We start from the raw sequence: 16,633 nt of genomic DNA on the forward strand, positions 1-16,633 counted from the left end.
TTTTAAGAATACAACCTCTTTTCAAACCCGACGAATCCCGCATTAAAATCAACTACAGTCACATGACCCATCCACAACCACGACTCCCTTGGTTTGTTTGAACAACTAATGCCCGACCGGATAATGATTGAAGTAATCAATGAGGTAAAAGTCTCCTTTAGGCTATTTCTGGTTTGTAAAAGAAAATTAAAAATTTAAAGCTTAATTCAAACGACACAGATCCTTCCTTCAATAATAATATCTTCTCCTGACCGAGGCTGACACAGAGAGAGAGAAACACCAAAACTCAGAGAACACAAAAGCTAATAATATACACATCGATCATTGATTGCACAGCTAAAGGACACCGGCATCAAAATCTCAATCCGCTCCAGGTTTATCCATCTACTCTCTCTCTCTCTCTCTCTCAGCTTCTTTCTGAACCGCTGTCTGAAATTTATATCTCCAGTAATGCTCAATTCTTTTCAGTTATTGTCAGGGCGAGAAGCTGTTTTCAGCTAAAAATATATATTTTTGTTTCCATAATCTTCATTGTGGAGAAAAGAAGCAGTGTTATCGATTTTGGATTTTAAATTTTCCTGTTTTGAGGTGTAGGGGGTTTGTTCGGTATCAACCAACAATGACGACTTCTGTTTGCCCTTTCTCCAAAGCTGCTCGTCCCGACAATGCTCCTAAACAAGCCGACACGACACCTTCTGCTTGTCCTTTCTCTAAATCTACTCGTCCTGACGACGCAAAACAAGGGGAGACGACTGCTTCTGCAGCTTGCCCTTTCTCTAAATCCGCTGATGCCTCTGCTCCAAGCAAAGGATGTCCTGAAAAGGAAGGAAGATTGAGTAAGGAGGACTCTGCAACGTTGCCTGCCAAGTGCCCCTTTGGTTATGACTCCCAGACCTTCAAGCTTGGGCCTTTTAGCTGTATGCTATGTCAATCACTTCTGTTTGATAGCACTAGATGTGTGCCTTGTGCTCATGTCTTCTGCAAGTAAGCACTGATTTGCTTTTTTATTTGGGTCTTGCTTTTGTTAAAACTTTAGTGTGTTTTCTTGAGTGCAGAGTGTGCTTAGCACGGTTTAAGGACTGCCCTCTATGCGGTGCTGACATCGAAAGTATGGAAGCTGATGAAAACCTTCAGAAGATGGTTGATCAGTTTATTGAAGGCCATGCTAGAATCAAGAGATCGCTTGTGAATAGCGCAGATAAAGAAGATGATAACAAGAAGGTGATTTACGCTGATGTTTCCATGGAAAGAGGTTCTTTCTTGGTGCAACAAGCTATGAGAGTGAGTTCTACCTCTAGAACTTGTTAACCTAGTTACGTTTAATATTGGGAGTTTTTGTTAATTGACTTTGTTCTTATTCGACTTGTATGCTTAGGCATTTCAAGCTCAGAATTATGAAAGTGCTAAATCAAGGTTGGCGATGTGTACTGAGGACATTCGAGATCAGCTAGGGAGGGAAGGTAATACACCAGAGTTGTGTTCACAGCTTGGTGCAGTCCTTGGTATGCTTGGCGACTGCAGGTATGCTCATTCTCTCTCTCTCTCTCTCTCTCTCTCTCTTTGTTCATCCCAACTTTTCTGTGGACAAGTAAGATTCAGCAAACGAGGGTACTTAACTTAGTTTGTCTGGTTACTGCAGCCGAGCAATGGGAGACTCAAGTTCTGCAGTCAATCATTTCGAAGAGAGTATTGAGTTCCTTATGAAACTGCCTATGGATGATTTGGAGGTTTCTTATCACATTGCTTTTTGTTATATTTTGCTTTTGCAAATTTGTTACCACTTTCTTAAAAGTTGTTGCTAAACTTTTGCAGATTACACATACACTTTCTGTCTCGCTCAATAAAATAGGAGATGTTAAATATAATGTTGGAGATCTACATGCTGCAAGGTCGTACTACATCCGTGCTTTAAATGTTAGACGTGATGCAATGAAGCATCACCCAAATGCTCCTTCACAAGTAAGCATATGTCTCCATGCTTACTTCTTCAGTTTTGGCCCCCAGTGTTTTGTTAATCCTAGCATGTGTGAAGCCTTATTTGTAGATCATAAGATTTTGTTTCTGGAGGCTTTTATAGATTATTGATTTGTGTCCATTATAACTAACTATAGCTCATAAGCTCTGTTTCTTGAGGCATTTGTTGTTTTGTTGAAAATATTCTCTTGAATTTTGTTATTCTTACTTGATTTCTTGCGTAGAGAAGTTGGAAACTGAGGCAAGGTCTGTCCTGAAGTTGCAATATGCTTTATGTGTGTTAGGTCATAGTCCATAGAGTCATAGTTTTGTCTGTACACCAAATCTGCTATCATAGAGTCATAGTTGCCATTAAAATCTCTCGTATTTTTGGATGTTCTGATGAATCTTTAGGCAGTCAAAGTATGATTTAGTGGATAGATAAGTGCTTAATGATTGTCTCGTTGGTGAATAAAGGAACCTTTACTAAGTTTGGTTGTTATTTCTTCAAATCTTTTTTGTAGATTCTGGATGTGGCAGTTTCGTTAGCCAAAGTTGCAGATATAGACAGAAGTCTAACAAACGAAGATGCAGCCATAGATGGTTTCAAGGAAGGCATGAAACTGCTGGAATCTTTGAAACTGGACTCTGAAGATTCTGTTCCTCTCGAGCAACGAGTGAGATTTTCTTGCACTACTCACTTCCTCTCTTCTGCTTCTCTAAAATTAACTTTATCTGAAGATGTAATTTTTAACATGAACGCAGCGTCTCTCTGTGATGGAGTTTCTGAAGAAGCAAGTAGAGAGGCCTGAACAGTCTGCAGAAACTGCACTCTAAACTGATGCATGCTTACTTACCTAAGTATATATATATATATATATAAAGACTGTATACCTAATCATTCTGACGCATTTTGTCTGAAATAAAGGAACAAGAAAGCAAAAATGTTGCGTTTGCGCTTAAGGATTAAATAAAACAGAGTGCTCTGTTTCTTGTGATGGTTTCAAAACTGTACACACTCTATGTGAACTTATGAAGCAGGCATAATGATTTGTACACACTTATGATATGAAGGGTATGTTTAACATAATCACCTCGATTTATTTGCGATCGAACCGAAAGTCCGAAATCATATTTACATTAAACATATTTTTATTTCACAAACAGCAAAGAAAAAAATAAAATAAAATAATATTTATTAAAATGTAAAAATTTATTTTATATTTAGGTTTAGTGATTAGAATCTACGGTTTGATTTTTGTGGGGTGGAGACTGAGAGTAATTTAATCATTTATATTGTGAAAAATACTATTTTAGAAAAAAAAATATGTGAATTTTTGTGATATCTAAACAATTTGTCATTAGATTTAATGAAAACTATAGATTGACCTGCGCATATGCGTGGATATTGGTTATTACATGTTCTTACATTGATATTTGTGATGACAAAAAAATATATACATTGATATTTGTTTTTCATAATTAGTATTATATATTTTCATGGATCGTGTTATTACTAATTGTATTCAAAAGATATAGACCGAATCGGGTAATATGGTTATTTTTGGTACAAATATCTGAACCCGTTTCAGATACATTTATTATTTAGATATTTTTAGGTTCCTATACACCAGAACCGAACTAATCCAGATCCAGAAAAACTCAACTCAAAACTCACACATAAATTTATAATATTCAAGCGGGTCTAATTTCAAAACAAAAAATATGATACTCGAAAAAACAATTCGTACCTAAATGGATAGTTGTTCGTGCCTAACTGATTTTATAAACTAATAAAAATGACTTTTTCTATGTTTTGGCTAAATTAAATAAAATATAAAGAGTTTTTATTTAGTAAAATAATTATATGGAGTAAAGATTAAGTGACAATAAATATAATACATTTTTATTATTTTGATTTAAGTTATTATTTTATTTACAAAAACATGTCTTCGAATTAATGTAATTATATTGATGAAATTACTAAAAATACACTATTTGTTATTACCCTAAGCAATAGTTATGCAAGCCCCACTCTGCACCATCAAAGAACAATGTATCTATCCACCATGGGTGCGTTCCTAAGTGCCTGTCATCAACAAGAGTTATGAAAGCTATTCTTGTTCGTGCTAAATTGCCAATACTCAACACATAACACTATAAACATTTCTCCAACTTTCCGTTATGAACACTAGGTAAAAAACTATGCAATATCACACGGGAACTCATTTTATAAAAATAAAAATGTTATATTTTATAAAATAGTTTTTTACAAATCAGTATATATTTTTTTATAAAAAAGATAATAAGAAGAAACCATAATAAATTGCAAACTTACATTTATGACAATATATTATTTCATAAATTCGTCATTCAAGATGCACAGATTTAGAAAAAAATCTTATGGTAGATTTCATAAATTTGCGCGGGAACACATTTTATATAAGTAAATATACCATTTCATAACTTATAAGTATTTTTATATAAAACTTCTTAATTTTACATTTTTAAAGATTAACTTCTTAATTTTACTTTCAAACAATTTCTCATGTCAAAACGTAGAACGTATGTCTTTATATTCATTTATAGATAATATTAAATATATATATATATATATATATATATATATATATTTAGTTTTAAACTACAACTAAAATATTAATACATCAATACCAATTAAAACATACTTCTCCTATTAGTTTAGGTAAGTTATTCTGAAATTTTTAATACTACATAATATTTTATGTATTTTAAGCAAACACATTTAAATTTAATGATTTACTAATTTTATAAGGTAACTTATAATGACAAGTATACATGATTATATGGTAACTTTAATAGATCATGTACAATACATATTTCTATTGGTAAATCACACACACATTCTTCTTCTTTTTAGAATTATTTGAATTTTATGTATTCAAAAGAATTTATCTTTGATTAACTTGAACAACGAAACTCTAAATTTCCTAATCTATTTGTGATTTTTATTTATTCATATGTCGTTATTTTAGTTGTGATTTGTCACAGTTTGTTATGTGGAAGATTAAGGGTTGCAATAATTGACAACCAAACATTGTAATTGTTAGCTAATGGTTGCAATGACTAACACCAAAAGTTGCAAGGACTCATCACTAAATGCTACAATTACCAAAAAATTATAATGGTTCATGACCAATAATTGCAATATATAACCCATTAACACAAGATGCGATCACCAACAGTTGCATTGTTTTATTTAATCAGTTGCATTTTTCATTTATATAAACTTAATAGTGCACTTAACTAATTCCAAAGATTCACTTAAAATCTCTGAAAATCTTTACTCATTTAAGTGTAATTAAAGATTCAATTAATAAAAAACACATATATAAAACTCAAGCATAAATTTAATTGTGCATAAATAAATATAATTGTTTTGTTTTCTATTTTTAATACTTATCTATTAATAAATAAAATTATTTAAATAGGTCCAAACATTTTATCTGAAACCCGAATAAAAAACAAATCAGCCAAAAACGCACCAAAACATGTTTAGACCAAAAAATATAATTGAAAACCATATATTAAATTTTATTAATTTATAATATTATAGAATAATTAAATATACAACAAATCGAATCATCCAAATATTTTAAAGACATTTAATTAAGACTATTTTAAAATTTATATAAATATATATGAAAATAAAATTAAAAAACTCATAAACCTACGCAGTTTTTAGAATGAATATAACCATTTTAGACATTTTATTATCTCTAAAAATCTATGTAAATTTTAGAATTAAAAGACACATATTCAGACAAAAGATAACTCTTTAAAAATCTATGTAGTTTTATGTTAAAAAAGATACATTATTATGAAAAATGCATCTTTAGATATATTTCTTCTAATACTAATAAAACTTTAAGATGAAAAACACATCATTTAGCATTTTTTTAAAGACACATCATTTAACATGAAAACTTGTGTTTTTTTCATTTTATACTTTGCTTATATCTTTTTATTAATGTTTCACATATATATTTTAAATTATTTTATAGTTAAAAATCAGTGCATTAATATGATAATTTGAATCTCTTAAGTTTTTCTCACATGAAAATTTCCATTTCTTAATTTGTTTTACATGAAAAGTTGGATTTTTTAGTTTTTGAAATAAAAAGTTGTGTCTTTTCGTTTACTTTTCTCGTATCAATTTATTAAAACTTCAAATAAATATTGAAATTTTGTTTTATATAAAAATCAGTGTATTTATATGAAAATTTAAATCTCTTAATTTTTTAACATGAAAAGTTGCATCTTTCAAGAATTTTCGTACATGAAAAATTGCATTTATTAGTTTTTGAGATGAAAAGTTGTGTCTTTCACTTTTAATTTCCTCATATCTATTTATTAATATTTCACATAAATATTTAGAATTATTTAGTCAATGTTAATATGAAAAACTGTATCTCTTAATTTTTACATGAAAAGTTGCATTTATCAGTTTTCGATGAAAATTTGTGTCTTTTCGTTTTACTTTGTTTATATCTATTTAATAGTACTTCACTAATATTTGCAATTGTTTTATATCTAATTAAAAGTCAGTGTATTAATATAAAATTTTGAATCACTTAATTTTATACATGAAAATTTTAATTTATTAGTTTTTGAGATGAAAAATGTATCTTTTCACTTTTACTTTGTTCAAATCTATTTATTAATATTTTACATAAATATTAATGATTCTTTATATCTAAAAGTCAGTGTATTAATATGAAAAATTGATACTCTTAAGTGGTTTAGATGAAAAGTTGCATCTAGTTTTTGAGATGAAAATTTCATTTGTTGCTTATGAAAATACACAACTCTTAAAACCAATAAAATTTTAAAAATGAACCCTTGATATTATAATGAAAATACACAAAATTATAGATACACATATCATTTCATATTTTGACAACCTTTCAAAACTAATGTCAGTTTTTTTAATGAAAATATATAATATTTTATATAAATATTAATAATTATTGTATATCCAAAAGTCAGTGTATAAATACGCAAAAATTAAAAGTTTTTTTCAAATATGACCTAAAATTTCAAATCAAACACAAAAATAACCCATGTTTTTTTTGAAACTTTCTTTTTTTCTATTCACCCTAAAATTTCGAGTTATTCACGAAAATGCCATTATTTTTTTTTCTTTTTTCTTTCGAAAATAAATATTTTACCTTATCATCCTCATATTCTCCAAGTATTTACAATATTGTCATTGCCATCAATACGCTAACCACCATGAACAACAAATTTGAAGCTCTTAATGCATCAAAGTTTCAATTTTTACTCTTCATATCTCATTACTTATGCACACAAATCACATCTCTTTCACTCTCTCTTCAAATTCATCCAAAAAACCAAAATTTTGATTCCAAACTTTGTAAGGTTCATAGAGACATTAAAGCTCATGATTCGTGGTCATTAACGACTTGGTTGCTTTTGTAGTGAAGTTATAGGTACTTGGAGAAGCTAAGCAAGTCATCTCACATGTTCAAGGTATGAAATCGTTTTTTTCTTAGATCTTTTTCGCGAAGACTTTCAGAAGACTTCGCTAGATGTGTTCTCCATCAAAAAGACTTCACTAGAAGTCTTCTAACTTTCCCTTATTAAGAAAAAAAAACTGAAAAATCTCAAAGAAGACTTCTCGAGAAATCTTCTTGGATAAACATGTTAGTTTTGCAATTGACCGAAGTTTGTCAGAAATTTAACTTTTTATCGAAGACTTCTCGGGAAGTCTTCTCATAGAAAACTTCTAAAGAAGTCTTCTGAAAGTTTTCCCGAAGTTTTCTCACTGTCGCAAGAAGTCTGCGTGAGTTACTTTTCCAATTGAAAAATAATAGTAAGACATTTAATATTAAAGTCTTCTCAAATTTTACTCCGGGTTTTGGTCAAACCTTTGGTTACGAGAAAAGACTTCTATAGAAGTCTTCCGCTCTGAAAAGGTCAAATATAGTCAATTGCAAAAGTTTCTCAAGTAGACTTCTTACGACATTGAGAAAACTTTGAGAAGACTACCCGAGAAGTCTTCTATAAAAAGTCAAATTTCTGACAAACTTCGGTCAGTTGCAAAACTAACATGTTTATCCGAGAAGACTCTGACATTTTCGATAATTTTTCAAATTAAAAAGCAAGCCAATACTTACAAAAGAAGACTTCTTAAGATGTCTTCTGTAGAGTAGACTTCCTTAGAAGTCTTACTTTATAAATTTGCAATTGCAAAAATGATCTAAATAGAAAACTTCTTAAAAAGTCTTTTCGGAGAAGACTGAGAATACTTCTTAGGAAGTCTTCTACGTTAATGTTTAATAAATTTTCATTTTCTCTACAATTAAAATGATTTTTTATTATTTTCTTATTAATTCATGTGTATTAGTCAATATTGGGGCTCCTGGATGAAATTCATAACTTATTTAGTGATAATTATGAGATTTAAAATATTTATGTTTACTAATGTTTCAAGCTAATCCGAGAAGAATTCTTAAGAAATTTTCTAAGAGAAGACTTCTGGAGAAGTCTTCTACGTTAGATTTTCTAGAATGTTAAGTAACTTCAAAGTATGTTTTTAATTTTCAAAAGTGTTAAGTAACTTCAAGAATATCAAGTTTAATGTGTCTTTTTTGATCATAAGATATACTTTTAACTTATATGAGATTTAAAATTTCAACTTTCACTCAAAATCCAAGTTTGATCTTTTGTAAATTTGACTAAGTTTTCTTGTGAAGTCTTCTCTCTTACTTATAGTAAATTTGACTAAGTTTTTGTGTTGTTTCGGTTTGTTATGAGTGGAAGAATGGTTAAAAAAATTTCTTGGTATGTTGTATAACTTCAATAATGTCAAGTACTTTTGAAAACATGAACATATTTACCAAATTCTTTTGATTAACATCTCTTCAAGTTTACAAAAGAATTCAAAACTAAAATAGTACACATACAAATCGTAAAACAGAGCATAAACAAAACTATTACGCATGGAGCTAGATATCATTTTTCAACATAGATAAGCTTGGACTCCACTTGACATCATTCTTTTGTACCACTTTGGGCATAAGACTTTGGAAGACTTCCCGAAGACTTCGTGGGAAGTCTTCAAGCATAAAATACATTAGAAGACTTCATAATAAGTCTTCCACGAGTCTTCCGAGAGTCCAAAAGTCTTTTGAGAAGTCTTCCAAAGTCTGACTCAGATCTGAAGCATTCAAATAACTTCAAAACAGAGAAAGCTTCAAAAATAATTGTTTTATGCTTAAATAATAAACAAATCAATTACATTAGGTTGAAATTATAACTTTTTAAAATCTAATATATAAAACACAAAAAATACATATCTAAAATTTGTACCACTTTGGTGAGAAAACTTCGGAAGACTTCCTGAAGACTTTGTGAGACGTCTTCTAGCATAAAATGCATTAGAAAACTTCTCAAGAATATGAGATTTAAGGATGTAAATGATTATCTGATTTTAGAAAGGATTATAGAAGGAGAATAAGAGATTAAGAGTCAGCTTAGAGACTAATGGAGAATCATAATGAAATGAGTAAAGAGAGAGATTGTTTAGAACTGTCTAATCTTTATTAATGATGAGCTCACAATATATATAGGTCCATACACATTAGGTTTTCGAAATCATAAGGATAAGCAAGCATGTAGAGTCAAAGATGAGCTGGTGCTTTAGTTTGAATCGGCCAATGAGTGTCCTCACACGTTTGGAGCATCTTCCTTATCCAAGACAATGAGGCCCAACCTGATATGAATGGACTCCATTGTCTTCTGTCTTGCAGCCTTGGTGAACACATCAGCCAACTGATCTTCACTCCTTGTGTAACATGGCAAGATGACTCCTAGAATGATCATTTGCCTCACCTTGTGGCAATCAACTTCAATGTGCTTGGTTCTCTCATGAAACACAGAGTTGGAGGCAATGTGGATGGCTGCTTGGTTATCACAATGCATTGTCATTGGCGTGGCTTGATCAATCTCCAAATGCTTCAAGATGCCTTTGATCCACACCAGCTCGTTGGTAAGCTTCAGCATAGCTCTATACTCAGCTTCTGCGCTTGAGCAAGAGACCACCTTCTGCTTCTTACTCTTCCACGTGACCAAGTTGCCTCCAATGAATGTGCAATAGCCTGTGGTTGATCTCCTGTCTGCTCTATCACCGGCCCAATCCGCATCACAGTATCCAACCACTTCAGTGCTCCCATTGCAACCCATCCATACTCCTTGATCAGGTGAGCCATTGAGATACATCAGGATTCTCTCCACCATGCGCCAGTGATGCTCCTTAGGCACTTGCATGTGTTGACTCACCTGATTCACAGCAAAACAAATGTCAGGTCTAGTTATGGTAAGGTAAATCAATTTACCAACTAGTTTTCTATAGAGTTTAGGATCCTGATAAGGTTTGCTGTCTTCAATCTCCCCCTCTCGTGGGACTTTGTAGCCATCCTCCATAGGCATCCTTGCTGTCTTGCCTCCATAAGCACCTGCACCTTTCAAAAGATCAAGTGTATACTTCCTTTGGGACATGAATAAACCTTCCTTGGATCTACATATCTCAATTCCAAGAAAGAATTTCATTTCTCCCAAGTCTTTAATCTCAAACATGGATTTAAGGAACTCCTTGGTTGCTATGATACCTTCCTTATCACTTCCTGTGATAATGAAATCATCAACATACACAAGAAGTGCAATCATACCTGAGGAAGTCGTGAGTGTGAAGAGAGTGTGATCTAGTTCAGACTTCTTGAAGCCTCGGCCATTGAGAGTAGTGCTCAGCTTGTTGTACCAAGCTCTTGGTGATTGATTCAGCCCATAGATAGCTTTCTTCAATCTCAACACATTCCCTCTCTTCACTAAGTGTTAAAGGCCTGGAGGTGGATGCATATATAAGTTTGAGTGAAACCTCTTGCTACTAGCCTTGACTTCTTCCTCTCAATCTTTCCATCAGCCTTATACTTGATTGTGAATATCCATCTACTACTCACAGCCTTCTTCCCTTTTGGTAACTCACTCTCATACCATGTATCATTTTTGATCATAGCTCCTGCCTCAACTCCAACTGATTCCTTCCATTCTTTATCCATGATTGCTTCTTCATAGCTTCTTGGAATATAGTTCTCATCCATGTTAACCATGAATGCACAATGTTCTTTAGGGTATTGGGCAAAGGAACACACAACTTGAGAAGGATGCTCCACAGCTTGGGCATTGTAGTACACTCGCGTGTTTACCCAAGAGGAAGGATCCTTTCTAAGCCTTGTGCTTCTCCTCAATACAGGTTGTTCTTGCACTTGAACCTGCTCATCTTGTATATGCGGTTCTTGTGCTTCACTGTGATGTTCTTCATCTCCTTGATCTTGGTCTTGCTCACCTTGATGATGAGAACCTGAGTTGAACTCTTCTCCTTCTTCACTCAAGCCGACTCCTTCTTGGCCATTTTCTTGAGTTTCAGGTTCACTTCCCCCCTCATGATCAAGGTGAGGTGTTTGAGCAGCTCTTCTTGGTTCATTTGAGCTCTCTTCTGGTTGTCTACTTCTTGTGGACTGATCCTGATTCATCTTGATACCAAGACCTTCCAAAATCACTCTTAAGACTCCAGCCTTATCTGATGTAAGATCCCTCAAGTCTTCTTGATTCTTCTCTTCATAGTATCCTCTTTCTTCAATGAACTTCACATCTCTAGATACAAGTACCCTTCTAGCTTCTGGATCATAACACTTATATCCTTTTTGAGTTGTTGAGTAGCCAATGAACATTGCCTTTCTGCTTCTTGCTTCTAGCTTGTTCCTCAACTCTCCTGGTACCAACACATAACACAAGCATCCAAACACTCTCATATATGTCAAAGATGGCTTGCGCTGGTTCAGTACCTCAAACGGTGCTTGATCCTTCAATACCCTAGTAGGTATTCGGTTGATTAGATAGCAAGCAGTGGATACAGCATCACTCCAGAATCTTTTAGGTACATTAGCTTGGAACATTAATGACCGAGCCACCTCCATCAAGTGCCTGTTCTTCCTCTCAGCTACACCATTCTGTTGTGGTGTGTAGGGGCAGCTTGTTTGATGAAGTATTCCATGATGATCTAGATGGCTTTTGAACACATAGCTTGTGTATTCTCCTCCATTATCTGATCTCAAAATTTTAATCTTAGCATGATAATGGTTAGTCACATAAGCTTGAAAGTTCTTGAATGCATCTATCACCCTATCTTTTGATGGAATTAGTGTTAACCAGGTGTATTTAGATTTTTCATCAATGAATGTGACAAAGTACGTATTATTATCTCTAGAGAAACTAGGTGCAGTCCACACATCAGTATGAATCAAATCAAAGCAATTTTCATAAGCAGTAGATGTTCTTGGAAATACATTCTTACAATGCTTGCCTAAAATACAAGCTTCACACTTATCATTTTCAAAAACCACACCTGGTAACATCAAGTTTAAAGCCCTCTCATGGGGATGACCTAGTCTAGCATGCCACAATGCATTTTTATTCAAACTAGAAGCAGAAGTAAATGAGCAGTTATGATTGGAAACAGGATCAAGCTTCTCAAGCATATATAACTCTCCCTTTGTAACTCCTTTTCCAATCAATTGGCTGCTTTCAATATCCTGAAACTTCACATCATTAGGACTGAATATAACATTGCAATTCAAATCAGTAGTGCATTTCTTAACTGAAAGTAGATTTGATGTGAACTCAGGAATGTAAAATGCTCTAGTAGTCTTATCAAATAGCTTTAAGTTTCCTATTCCCTTAATAGGTATCTTATCTCCATTTGCAATCATCACACATCCATTAGTAGGTTCTATGTCTTTAATCAGGTTGGTGTCACTAATCATATGATGAGATGCACCTGAATCTATAATCAATGGTTTGGATGCATTGCTAGCATGATGGCAGATACAATTTGATCTATATGCATTCATCCTAGCATTTCTATCAATGCACTGCTCAATTCCAGCCTTACTATCATTCCTAGCAATCTCAGCCTTACTGTGAGTCATTTCTATAGTCCTAGCAATCATAGAAGCACCAAATGAATACCCATGAATGTTACCATTATCCTTGAGCATTTTGATGAGTGCATCCATCTCGGACCTCCTGATGAAGTCTTGATCATTGCCTCGGGGGTTGATGGCTCCAGTATAAGTCACCAAAGCTTTTCCATTCCCTTCACGGTTCTCCACTTCAGTTCCTCGGTTGGATGGCCCTGCTCCACTTGATCCTTCAGTCATGTGAGCTCTTGCCTCTTTCTCCTTTATGAACTTAGCCGGCTTCAAGTGGGGATGGAGTATCCAGCACTGAATCTTCTTGTGCCCATACCTCTTGCAATGATCACAATTCCCATTGAACTTCTCATACTTGTTGTAGCCAGCTTTGTTGGCTTGAGGAGGTTCTTCACGGTCAGATTGCACAGCATTTGCAAGAGATAAGTCTCCCTTGCCTCCAAACAAGCCCATTGAGCCCTGCTCCCTTTGTATCTGAGCACACACCTCCTCAAGGTCAGGTAACTTCTCGGACCTTAGCATGTGCTGAATGAGACCATTGTAGCTTGCATTCAATGTGAGCAGCAACCCAAAGACCTTGTCCTGCTCACGCCTCTCATTTAGAAGCTCTGGATCAACTGTGCTTGGCCTCAACATCTCCAGCTCAGACCACAGTGTCCTGAACCTCCCCAAATGCTTTGTAAACTCCATGTCATCTTGGGTTAACTCGTTGATTGCCTTCTTGACTTCAAACACTCGGTTCAGGTTAGAAACATTTCCATACACCTTCTTCAGAGTGTCCCACAGCTCCTTGGCTGTCTCACAGTAGCTATAAGCATCTAGGATAGCCGGTTCCAAAGAGACATGAAGAACTGACATCACCATCATGTCTTCTTGTTGCCACTTCTCCACAACACTCTCCTCGGAGCTCTCGAAGTCTTCCGAGAGTCTTCTAAGAGTATTCTGAAAAGTCTTCCAAACTCTGACTCAAATCTGAAAAATTTACATATTCAAAAGCATTCAAATGGCTTCAAACTAGAGAAAACTTCAAAAATATTGTTGTACGCTTAATAATAAACAAAACAGTCACATTAGGTTGAATCTATAACTTCTTAGAATCTAATATATATAACACACAAAATACATATCCAAAATTTGTACCACTTTAGGCAAAAGACTTCAGAAGACTTCATGAGCAGTCTTCTAGCATAAAATGCATTAGAAAACTTGCCTAGAAGTCTTTCGAGGAGTCTTTCAAAGTCTGACTCAGATATGAAAAACCTGAAAATTCAAAAATATTCAAATGTCTTAAAAACAGAAAAAAAACTTCAAAAATATAATTTTATGCTTAAATAATAAACAAAACAGTCACATTAGGTTGAATCTATTGTTTTTTAGAATCTAATATATAAAACACACAATAATACATATCCAAAATTTATAGATCTACCTTTGAAGGAGTGAAAGATGAGAACTATGTAATAAAAATCTTGCAAAAAAAAGATAAATTAGTGAGAAAACATAAGAAAAGAATGAGAAATGAATTTAAAGTTTGGTGTTTTGATGTTCAAAGAGATTAGAGAGAGGTTGGAGAGTTTTAGAGTGAGAAACATTACATTTTTGTTGCAGCCATTTGAGAGGAAGAAAGAGAATGTGTAAATTTCTTTATATATAGAGACAATATTCCAATTAGGTTAAATATTTTTGATACAGAGAATCTTCTAGACCCTAAACTTAAATACATGAGAAGACTTCTAGAAGACTTCGCTTTAGGCAGAAAACCTAAATTCATCTAAATTTAGGCGGAAATATGTCAGAAGACTTCTTGGAAAGTCTTATGGAAGTCTTCTGGAAATCTTCTTGGGAAGTGTTCTAAACCATAACCTAATCAAATAACTAACTAAATATCAAATAACCATTCATTAAAGTTACAATCAACTTATAAAAAGTTTAATATACACAAAACTAAACATATGTTGGTCAATTTTTTTTTATAAAGTTAAGATTCCAAAACCTAATTCTAAATACAAAAAATACTATAACATATGTTACTAAAACCTAAACCAAAGTCTTCTCGGAGTTTTCCAGACCCTCTAAACAAATAACTAAGCAAAAAACTTCTTTAAACTTAAAAGATTCTTAGAAATTGTTTAAATCAAGTTATTATATAGTCAATAAACACACATATATCAAACTAAAAAAAAATTAAAAAGATAAAATTTCAAAATCTAACCCTAAAATACCAACAATATTATAACATATGTTACCAAACCCTAAACCAAAGGCTAGCATGACTCATCTACATTCACTCATCTATGTTAAAAATAATTCAATAGTAAAACTAAATTTCCATCATTAAGAAATGTTTATTAATACATGATTTTGATTTTTTTCTCTTTCAAAATATTTTTTTATAAAATTTATTAATTACTTTTAAGAACTACTACATGAAAAGACTTCTCCTAGAAGACTTCTAGAAGACTTCTAGAAGACATCGATTTAGACGGGAAACCTAAATTCTTCTAAAATTATAGCGGAAACCCTAAATTTTATTAAAATTTAGGCGGGACATGTCAGTAAACTTCTTGGGAAGTCTTCTGTGAGTCTTCCAAACCCTATAATTAAATAACTAAGCAAAAGCACTTCCTTAAACTTTTAAGATACTTCAAAAGTGTTTAAATCAAGTCATTAGATAGACATTAAAACATATATGTCAAAAAAAAATTATAAAAGAAGCTAACATTTCAAAATCTAAACCTAAAATACCAAAAATACTATAACATATGTTACCATACCCTAAACCAATGACTATAATGAGTCAATGTACATTCACTATCTATGTTGAAACTTGAAAATAATTTAATTTTAGTAAAACTAAATTTACATCATTTAGAAATGTTTATTATTACATGATTTCATTTTTTCCCATCAAAACATTTTTTATAAAAATTTTAAATTATTTCAAAAATCTACTGAACGAGAAGAGTTACAAAGAAATCTTCTCTGAGAAGACTTCTTTGTAACTCTTCTCACGCGGAGTGTTATAATAGTAAAACTCAATACATGTTTTTTGTTTGATTATAAGGATGGTGTTGTTATTTCTTTAGCATTTTGGGTTACTTTTGCATTTGATTGAATTTGGGGTACACTAGTATTCAAAATCAAGTTTTGAGTCATTTTTGGCAATTTCCCCAAAATTAAATCTCTTGAGTTTTTAAATGAAAAATTGTATTTATTAGTTTTTGAGATGTAAAGTTATATCTATTGCTTATGGAAATATACAACTCTAAATACTAATACATTTAAGAATGAAAAGAATGAAAACACAAAGGTTTTGATATTATAATGAAAAGACACAAAATTATAGATGCCCATATTATTTCATAATTTGACAACCTTTCAAAAATAATTTCAGTTTTTAATTAAAAGACACAATCTTTCATATTAATTGGGATTCCTAATATTTTACATAAATATTAGCAGTTGTTTTATATCTAAGAGTCAGTGTATTAATATGAAAAAATTGAACCTCTTAAGTTTTTTAAATGAAAAGTTGCATTTATTATATTTGAGATGAAAAGTTGTATCTATTTCTTATGAAAGACACAACTCTAAAAACTAATACATTTAAAAAAATGAAAAGAATGAAA

At 32.3% G+C, this 16,633-nt stretch overlaps 1 protein-coding gene across 2 annotated transcripts; it reads left to right on the forward strand.

Annotated features, from left to right (window-relative positions):
• Positions 1-262: 262 nt before the first annotated feature.
• Positions 263-3,013, forward strand: LOC106296565. Of its 2 annotated transcripts, none has more exons than XM_013732723.1 (8): positions 263-374; positions 595-984; positions 1,056-1,281; positions 1,376-1,521; positions 1,640-1,727; positions 1,813-1,959; positions 2,478-2,630; positions 2,719-3,013. In XM_013732723.1, exons 2-8 carry the CDS (start codon positions 620-622, stop codon positions 2,788-2,790), a joined length of 1,197 nt encoding a protein of 398 aa, XP_013588177.1. In that variant the 5' UTR covers positions 263-374; positions 595-619; the 3' UTR covers positions 2,791-3,013. The 2 variants fall into 2 exon arrangements, with proteins under 2 accessions (XP_013588177.1, XP_013588178.1); XM_013732724.1 differs by lacking the exon at positions 263-374 and adding an exon at positions 425-447.
• Positions 3,014-16,633: the final 13,620 nt, after the last annotated feature.

The sequence above is a fragment of the Brassica oleracea genome, chromosome C6 (genome assembly GCF_000695525.1).
Source record: "Brassica oleracea var. oleracea cultivar TO1000 chromosome C6, BOL, whole genome shotgun sequence".
Taxonomy (NCBI): domain Eukaryota; kingdom Viridiplantae; phylum Streptophyta; class Magnoliopsida; order Brassicales; family Brassicaceae; genus Brassica; species Brassica oleracea.